Source organism: Neopelma chrysocephalum, unplaced genomic scaffold, assembly GCF_003984885.1.
Source record: "Neopelma chrysocephalum unplaced genomic scaffold, ASM398488v2 Primary Assembly neopelma1_43, whole genome shotgun sequence".
Lineage (NCBI taxonomy): Eukaryota > Metazoa > Chordata > Aves > Passeriformes > Pipridae > Neopelma > Neopelma chrysocephalum.
In genome coordinates this window covers 9380755-9390625 of record NW_020897702.1, presented here as the reverse complement: position 1 = coordinate 9390625, position 9871 = coordinate 9380755, and the positions used below count along the sequence as shown (strand labels likewise).

At 38.1% G+C, this 9871-nt stretch overlaps 1 protein-coding gene across 2 annotated transcripts in view; it reads left to right on the top strand.

The window, feature by feature from the left end:
- CUL5 (cullin 5) overlaps positions 1 to 9871 on the top strand; it is a 32391-nt gene continuing 22520 nt past the window's right edge. The window contains exons 1-4 of one of the 2 annotated variants that reach the window (XM_027677283.1): positions 520 to 553; positions 667 to 800; positions 6328 to 6437; positions 8775 to 8874. In XM_027677283.1, the coding sequence (XP_027533084.1) occupies positions 535 to 553; positions 667 to 800; positions 6328 to 6437; positions 8775 to 8874 (363 nt within the window). In that variant the 5' untranslated portion in view covers positions 520 to 534. Of the gene's footprint in view, positions 128 to 519; positions 554 to 666; positions 801 to 6327; positions 6438 to 8774; positions 8875 to 9871 lie in introns of those variants that run through there. The other variant, XM_027677284.1, reaches the window with a different exon arrangement.

Sequence of the window (9871 nt, the reverse complement as noted above, 5' to 3'; positions counted from 1 at the left end):
GAGGGCGGCCCGGGGCCATGTAAAGCGGCAGCGGCCGGGGGGAGCCGAGCCGAGCTCGGGCAGAGGAGCCGCCGCCGGCCGGGAAGGCCTCGCGGGGGGGATCATGGCGACGTCTAATCTCTTAAAGGTGAGAGCGGGGCCCGGCCAGGCCCTGCGGGAGGGCGGGAGGCGGCGGGGCCGGGCGGCCCTGCGGGTGGCGGGGGCGGCCGGGCCGGGCAGGGCGGCGGGGACCGGGGCAGGGCAGAGCCGGGGTCGGGTCGCGGTGCCGCTGCCCGGAGTTGCCGCTGCCTGGGCCCTCCCGCAGGTGAGCGGCCTTGGTGCTGCCGGCCTCGGCCCGGCCCGGCCCGGCCCCGCCGGCGGCTGCGGGTGCTGCCAGCACCCTGCTCCCTCCCCCCGACTCTCCTTTCCCAAACACGCCTCGTTGGGAAACAGCGTTGCGTCGTGCAGTTAGACAGGGCACAGTGTCTTCCCTTTGTTTATTTAAGAAGACTCGAGTGTATGGAAAATGTTTAAGTTGAACAAAAGAGTTGGAAAATGCCTTCGCTGTGGGCAGGTGTCGTTATTGGGGTGGCCACCGTGTTCCAGCTTTTTTGTTAACAGCAGTTTTCCTGCGAAGGAAAACTCCCGGAGGCCTTTCGCTTACGTTAAGTAGCTTTGCTTTTGTAGTCAGATGTTTTCAGGCACTTTCCCGGCGTTTGATGGCAGATGTCAGTCACCCCAAGCTGCTGCGGGTTGGAACGGAAGATTTCGGTAGGACAGTCGAGTGTTTGAGCTCAGGACTGCCTGTCCTGATATTTGCGGTATGTATGAGGAGAAGACTGCATGGCCTTTGAGGCCATGCCAGCACAGGGAAGACAGGCCTACTTGAAACAACTATTACTAGTACCTCCAGTGTTTCTATAGCACCAGTTAACTCCACTGGTGTGAAAGGCCTTGGGAAGGCTATCTGCTTAACTCGAGCAGTTAGCAACTGAAAACACGTATAAATATAGGCATGATCATGTGTTCAGCACTATATGTTGTTTTTAAAGATGGTCCCGAAGAAGTGCTGCTTGCATTTGAGCAATCTGACCTCGTTTGGATGTATAGATTTGGCCTGAATCTGCTGGTTGTATTTATTATTCTGAGACACTGAGTGTGAAGAAATGAGAAATAATTGATCACCTTGTTTCTTCCTGGTATCCAAAAAAATGTTTCAGTATTAAAAAGATATATTTTTAAAAAATCTTCCTTGAAATTGAAATGTAATTGAAATTAATTTTGATTAATTTCTGTATATTTTTATGCCTAAAAGGGGTTACATATCTAAGCAGATAATACTTAAAAATACTTTAAAATTTAAAATTGAGGAATCCAAGAACAGCGGTGAAAAAAATAATGTCCCATAAGAAGAAGTGCCCTTTTTTTGGAAAAGCATGTGTTTAGAGCAAGGCTTGGGCAGTTTTGTCTACTTGTTAATATTTTAGACCATCTCTTTGCTGTACATTTGAGGTTTTCTGGAAAGACTGATGTGTGCTTTGATGAGATGTGGTCATATAGCCCGTAGTAGAGAGAAGAAGCGTAGGCCTATGAGTTTTGTCAGCATTCCACTTGAGCTATTTTGAAAGAGTGATAAGTGTACAGTAAGTGAAAATAGAGTCAAAGGCCTTGATTCTGCGAGATGACTCTTGCCAAAGTGAAGTCTTTATGTTGACTAGTCATGTTTTTGCAACTGGCCTTTGTATCACCAGTATTTTATATTGACAAGATATATATACACAGTGTGTTTTAGGAAAAATGCTGCAGAGATACCTATTCTAAAACAGGCCTTTTTTGTCAGTCAAAGTGTTATTAAGCACAATAACTTACTAATTAGTAAGTTTTCTGATTACAGTATTAAGTATGATTCTTGCATTACAGAAGGAAAAATTATACGGTGATTTGGCTTTGTTTATCATGGCAAAATAAACCAGTGCAAGAACTGGAACTAGGTAAGGTCTTTTGTTCCCAAATCCCACTCATGAGAGTGCTCTCCGAGAAGCAAACTGTTGATTCCAGGTTGGTGTTGATTGGCAGTGCCTCGTGCCATCTGAGGGTGTGCAACATACTTCTGCTTTCATGTTTAATGGGAAAAAAGCGATATCTGGGCACAGTAAATCCCAGGGTAAGAAAGGAGAGGTGTTAAAATCTGTGAGGTTTTTCCATAGCTTTTCCAAATAAGCCTGCATAAATTGGGTATAGACAGGTCTTGGTTTTGCCAGCATGAACAGGAACTAAGCATTTTCTCTTCTTTTCCCCCATCCTCATTCAACTTTCTGCATAGTTGAGAAAATGAAGTGAAATATTCTTTTCTTATTCTAGTAATAAATACTAGCTGAATCCTAATCTGACTGGCTGTTGTAATTTTAAAGGGCATCATTTAAACTCCACTAGTGCATAATTTTCCTAATTGTAATTTCTTTTCTTTTGTGAGAGCCTTCTTTAAATGCAAAAATTAGAATGACCAATCACATGCTAAATCCTGGAAATATTTAAGCACTTAGTAAGAGCCATTACATGGTGGAGGTGCCTGCCCTACCTGTAGCAAATGTGCTCTCCCTCGTTGAGGAGGTGGCTTGCTTTCAGTAGATGGCTGAGCCATTTCTAGGATAGTCCCCTAGAGGTTTTTGTCTCAACATACATGTGACTGTGACACTTTCAAAGTGGGATACTTCATTCAGGGAGTGTGCCAGACTTGTAGTTTGTTCCCTTTGCAGTGACAAAGTCTAAACCAATTCACCCATGTGACATGAAGACATTTGAGTTTTTCTGCAGTTTCTGGAACAGAAAGTATCCCCACTTATTGCAGCATAAAGAAAACCTGTAGCTGTATCCGTGCTGGCAGATCTGCCAGCAAATGCAGGAGTCTGTCCTTGCAAGATGAACTGCAGCGTAAGCCTGATGTTAGGAGAGAAGCAGCAAAGGAAGCAACAAATTTTCCATGGACTTAAACAAAATAAGAAACGTTATTTACCTTTGCATCAGTTTCAGCTGTCAATGACAACTAGAAACACATCTGAAATTTTTGAATTCTTCAACTTGAAGTACGTGTTTCCAGCTCTGTATTTTTAAGTTTTTCTGTTTCTTCCTGGCTATTTCCATTTAGGATATCCTTAAGAAGCAGGGGAATGTTGCACGCTAGTTAGTTACATAGAAAAGCTTTCCCTTTGGCTACTTTCCTGCTTTGAATAGGAACTTGTTACAATCATTACACTGATTTTTAGAGCTGCTGGTAGCAGAGATTAATCAGACAGTGTTTATTCCAGTCTATGACGTCATATTTCCCACTTCATCCCTCTGTGAACTAGCTTTAATATACCTGCTGTCTGAAAACAATGAAGTAGTAAAGGCAATGATGTTACTCATATGTAGATAAGATGTACAGTAAGACCTAGAGGGTCTTGCTTTTCTTACAGTTCTGTCCAGAGCATCTGGTAGAGATGAGGGCTGAATTTCTATGTGTCCTGAAATATAGACAGTACACAGCAAAGAGAGCTGAATATCCGAATCGACATTTCAAGGGTAAGAGGGACAGTAACATGGAGGTCTTGGGGTATTGCTTTGCCTTGTTATGTCTATTATGTCTAAGTGCTTATCCATAAAAGTAAAGAACAGGGAAAAGTACATTTGAAGAGTAAAGTTGGAGGACATATTTCAATATAGGGTATAAAGTAGTATGTTCTTCAAGTAAAATGTAGTGTTAAAATGGAACTTTAAATCTCTATGAACAAATTAATTGAAATGACTTTTGAGAAAATTATTTCATAAGTTATTTTTCAAAGCTTTAAATTTTAAACTCTAGAATGGCTACTTAGCCAGGGTCTGGCTCTCAATTGTAGCCCATGTTTTCAGAGAAGATTTGATAACTGGAGTAATTTTATCTTGTCCAAGGTATTATGCCTTACTGTCCTGCTTACCTTTCCATGGGAACTGTGGTTTGAGGCAAGCTAAGAAGGAAAAACTGCCCAGGAAATACTGCTCAGAAATTGCATGTGTGACTTTGGTATGAACTAAGAATTACCACTGTTTGACCTTCTCTTCTACTGTAAAATTTGTGTCTTCTTGTAAGGGTAGAATTAATGAATGTGAAGGACACACCGTAGGTGGTATTTAATGCACACTTTCTTCTTGTAATTTCAGTAAAAAAGTGTAACGTCATGGAAGCATGAATCTACCTAGATGATGTTGAATTGTTTATTGAACTTAGAGTACTTTCGTTGGGATTTTTCATCCATTGATTTTATTTCCTCTTCTGTTTAATTAAAGAATAAAGGAGGAAATGTGGAAAAAATTTACTTCTATGTATAGGAAACAAAGTTCTAAAGTTCTCTGACATTTCAGGACAAGCTTTGTTTGAGGAATTCCTTTTAAGTAAGTATTCACAGTTTAAATCGTATAAACAGTTGTGTTTGCAATCTCCCCCCTGCACACCATGTTTTACAATGAAATTAATCTTATTCACAAAGATAGAACATTCAGGTTTTATCTTCAGCTGTTTTCAGTGAAGGGTTGAATTACACTTCTCAAAAATTGCAGAACAGATTTTTTTTTTACTTCTTCTGGAAAACTTACGGGATCTACTCTGAAGTTTTACGCCAATGGAAAACTTATGTGGAAGTTGTTTTTACGTACTTTATAGTGTCCTTTCTGTAACTTCTAACTGTTCAGTAGCTGGTCTTTCAAGTTCATTATCCTGCAAAGAGGGACTTGAAACAGAAGTATCTGCAAGTAAAAACTAATAATTTTCACAGGACTGGGAAAGATTAGAGCAACACATCAAAGTTAAGGGAATAATTGTAAAGCTAGCTCTATGTGGGGGAAGCATGTAGTTGGTGATTTTCAAAGATTATGTATTCAAATGACTTTTTTTTCTTGTAGTGGGAAAGAATAGGCAAAACTGTCTCTCTGAATTTGAAAACAATTTATTTTTCTATTTTTTATGTTGAGAGATTTACAGACTTTATCAACAGGGGCTGCTTCCATGAAAGCCATATTCAGTACCACCACAGTTGTTTGATAATGCTGTGAGGCCTCCAGGTGCTGTTACTTTAAAAATAGTTACTGTGGTGCCTGTTGCATCTTTATAGCTTCAAGATGTATCTTTGCACTTAAGAGCACCAGGGGATACAGTTACCAAACTGTGCTTATTCTGAATACAAAATAACAGTTTTAATTGTAAACTTCCATGTAGAAATTAATCAAAAGGAGATGGTTGAGGGAACGTGGTGTGCTGCTTATGCTTGTGTATCTGAAGAGATGTTAGTGACAGAACAGTGCACTTGTCAGAATTTCAAGTAGTTAGACTGTATTATTTGCTGTATTTGAAGGGAATTGTGTCAAGTGTAGTATCGCTGACCAAGACAATGATCTGTTCAAAAGTAAACAGTGCATTGGAACATAACACTTCAGATAACCACAGAACTCCCAATCAACATAGCTTTTTAATTGCAGGTTTTTCTTTTTAAAATGTGGAGCTGTAAGCAAATAGGATAACAACATATGCAGTAGAACTGCTGTTTTTCTTGCAAAGTTGTTGTGGTTTTGGTGGGTTTTTTAAATAATAGAAGTTAGTCTGTATACTATGATGAGATTTTTCAGAATAATCAGAATTATGTGGAAGCACTTCATTTCTTTAGCTTGCCTCTTAGTTTTTATTGTAAGTTCGAAAAATCCACCTTGGATTAGACTTTTCAGCATGGTGTAAATAATTTTTATCTGCACCAGCTGTACTCTTGGCCCTCAGAATGCCTATGGCCAGTTAAGCCGCAGGAAGGGAGTCTGTCATACAGTAGCTCCTGTGTTACTCTGTTTCCTTCCTCCCTCTTTACTGCTGATGCCAAATACACGGTGAGAGAAAAAGGGTACATGGCAGCATCCACAGGTACAATTCCTGATTCCTGGCTGCCATTTTGATCAGGGTAATTTATTCAAGATGGGTTTGCAACTGTGCCTTGTGACTTTTGTTGCATCTATCTTTGCTGTGACAGAGAAGCTGACCCAAGTATCATTCATGTTGTCTTTGTATAACTCCATTTACATCTGAAGAACACTTACTAGAACTTGTTTCTTGTAGCTAATGCAGTGAATAAATGAAGAAGTTGGCAGTCTGTTTCTCTTTGAAACAAAAAATAGCTCTCACTTTTTAAAGTAATACTGTGAAAAGTGTTGTTCAGCTGTTGTTCAGCTCTAGCTTAGGAAGGACACCTCTGAGAAGAAAATATTTTTTTGTTAACTGTAGAAACTGCAATCCTTCAAGATAACTTTAAATAAGAAACTGGTTTATTAACAATATTTTTTTGTTCCTTTTAGAATAAAGGTTCACTTCAGTTTGAAGACAAATGGGATTTCATGCGCCCTATCGTTCTGAAACTGCTTCGTCAAGAGTCTGTCACAAAACAGCAGTGGTTTGATCTGTTTTCGTAAGTAATTTTTTAATATCTTACATCCTTCTACATAATGGGAATACATGTACTGCTCCTGATACAGAAGTCACATATGACATAGACTGTATGGAAAAACAGAACAAAAGTACTACTGGAGTTTTATTAAGTGATAAGTATGCCTACATCACTGTAAATGTGCAAAAGTAGAGTTTTGCTGAGATTCAGGTCTTTGCGAATAGGATGGTGAAAGAACAGCAGATCTTTTTGACTTCAGCTGACCATAGTAAGTTAAGTTTTGTACCCGCCCACAAACTTATTCTTAGAATTAGAGAGAAAATGTTTATTGCTTTGTCAGTAAGTTCGTTAAAGGCAGTTTGCTGAATGTTACATTATTCTGATTTGAATGGCTTTCTTCTAAAATAACTGAAGAATACTACTGAAGTAGCTGGATGGTGCAGTTTAACTGGTATAATTTGAATAGTTTTGTACCCTAAGAATGATATAATAATACTTTTCAGACAATGTTTGCATTAATGTACTTTCTGTAAACCCTGCCATTTTCTTCCTTTCAAAAAACCAGAAGTGGCTTCCTGTTAGGTGATGATTTTTTTGGTAAAAATCATCATTTGATTTTTGCCAACGTAATATGGAAGTGATTTACAAAAGATATATTGGAAGTATATCTAAAATAATCTTTGTCTCAATGGAGTTTTTTTCCCTTAAATACAGTTGTAGTTTAAACCTGTAGACTCTCCTGCTTTTAAAATTGTCACAAAAGTAGTTTTTATTTAAATGCAGTCTTGTTGCAGTCTGTGTCTTTATTGCTCTTTTTGATGAGGATGGTGTAGTGGCTCTTTTTACACCCATCTTACTGCATCTGTCATGCTTTTCTGCCAACCAAAAGGAACAGTAATTTATCATGTACTGGTTGTTAATCTCTTAGGATGTGTCTGCTATAGTAGTTGCCAGAAACATGGTGTAGTTAAGGTAAAAATTCAGTTCTGAGTCATTGCTTTAATGATTAATAACTAGTTCAATAATTCTGCATTGAGATTGAAACTTTCTGTTTATTATTTTTCTTGTAGCTGAATTATTGAATAGAACTTTATTACCTTTATGGCTAAAATAAGGCTGTTGAGGGAAAGGAAGCCATTGTCCTAGGTTCATATTTTTGGACAGTGCTTTGTTAAACTTCTTAATAAAAATTCAAAATCTGTAGGTGTCTTCTACTTGCCCTTTGAGTATAATTATCCAGTATTGATTTTTTTTCACTGCTCTCAGGAAACAGTGGCATTCTAAATGCGGTAACACCTTTTCTGCACATGAACGTTGTGGAAGTCTCACCTGTTAGGTAGAGCTCTGTAAATCCTAGACCTGCACCTTTGATCTGTGTCAAAGGAACTTTTTACCTTGCAAGTTTTGTCTTTTCAGTTAAACTAAAAAAGCTGCTTTTCTGTTGAAATAAGTGTATTCATTTAATAGGAACAAAGTAATAACTTTAGATTATACGGTTGCTTTTCTGCAAAGATGTGGCCTTATTAATGAAAGGCAGAAGAACCAGAGGACAGTAATGAATCAAAAAAAGGCTTCCTAGGCCATGTTGTATATGATGTTGTATATGATGTATGGGTAGGAGTGTAACTTGCTTTATTTAGTCTTCATTATGGAATGAGTTCCACTTGCTGGGCTGTCAGGTAGAAAAAAATCGTACTTGAGTGTTGATTAGAACTCAGTAATAGAATTTGGCTTTGCGATTCTGTTTGGCAGCTTTTTTGCAGTAAGGTTCCACTTTAAAATGCTACCACTGCCATGAAATGTTTAAGTGATCTTATTAAACTAGTTAAATCATCTTTTAAATTACCTGATCCCTCAGAGTTCAAGTTTCTCTTGAAGAAGGTCTGTTTCGTTTGTAGCACAAGGATGTTTCAGCGTTTGGATTGTGAAACTGTCAGTGAAGGCTGCATGTTAATGAGAGTATTTTAGAATAGCATGGGTTGAGTAGTAATACTGCTACTGGCAAGTGATTTCTATCTTTGCCAAAGCAAAGGTTTAAAAATTGTCCTTAATTCAGTAAGGATTATTGAATAGATACTGAAAATAGAATTGTCTTGTATATCTCCTTCTTGACCACAGCCTTTCTCCTCGATAGGTTGCAGTTACTTGCTTCTAGGACTTTCCTTAAAAGCCTCAGTCTCTTCCCCACACATTTTCTTGCATATGTCACTGGGATCTAACTGTATGCTGTTTGACAAAGATACATAACAAGTGTATTAATTTCTTAGACATACTGAAATTATGACTGTTTAAGCCTCATACATTACAACATTAAAATCTGAGTAGCTGTTACTAAAAGGTGGATAAATTGTTTTCTAGAGATGTACATGCAGTTTGCTTATGGGATGATAAAGGTCCAGCAAAAATCCACCAGGCTCTGAAGGAAGACATCCTTGATTTTATTAAACAGGCACAAGCAGTAAGTTCCTAAGGTTCCATAACTTCTATTCATATTGTTAGAAAAATAACCATATAATTCTGACTTTCATTGGATTGAAATGCATTGGTTTTTTGTTTGAAATTTTGTGATTTTCCAGAGATCACAGTTACCCTGCAAACTTCTATTGATAAAAACAAGACTTGGCCTTGAGCATTTGCCTTGGTTCATTGTTTTCTCACAGTGCTTGAATATGGGGTGGGCAGTGTTTTTTGTGTTATATTAAAAAAACCCATAACACAGCATTATCTTTGTTTATCTAACAGTACTTATGGAATCTTCTTCCACTTGAAAACTTTTTAAGGCAGAATTTTCCATAAGAAATTCCCGAGGAAAAAAAAAATTGCCTATGTAGCTTCAGTGCTGTGCTGACATGTTCATGGATGGCTTTAAAATAAGCCATATGTATGGCCTACCACAAATATCTGTGCTATTGACTCAGCGAGCTTAACTGTCCAGTTTTATAGGCTTCCCTCAAGACAACTGAATTTGTCAATAGATTCAAAGGAAATTCTTTTGTTTGTAAAACATGTAGCAAAAGATGTTGTCTGTAATAAGGGATTTAAAAGAGGGGGTTGTTGTAATATTTATAAAAAATATTAAAAAATCACGACAAATGTTTGTAAAGAAAAAAAATTAAAATCTATAAAGTCTTTCTTTAGTGAAGTGATTTACACCACTAAGGCTTTGCTTAAAGGAAAATAGTTTCTTATAGAGGCATTTGTGTAACCTGGCATATAAATGTTGACTTTTTAAGTTCCACAGCTTACTTGCTTACAGCATGCATAAATGCTATGCTGAACTGAGGCCTTTGATATGGTCTGTGTTGGCTTTTATTTGAGAGGCAGGTTTTTAGGCATTTTGATAGCCATTGTACAATGTAGCTGAAGTTTCCAGACTTTATTAAAATATACATGTTAACTAGCTGTCTGGATATAATGAAAGGCTAGTAGGTGCCATTGAATCAAAACTTTTCACT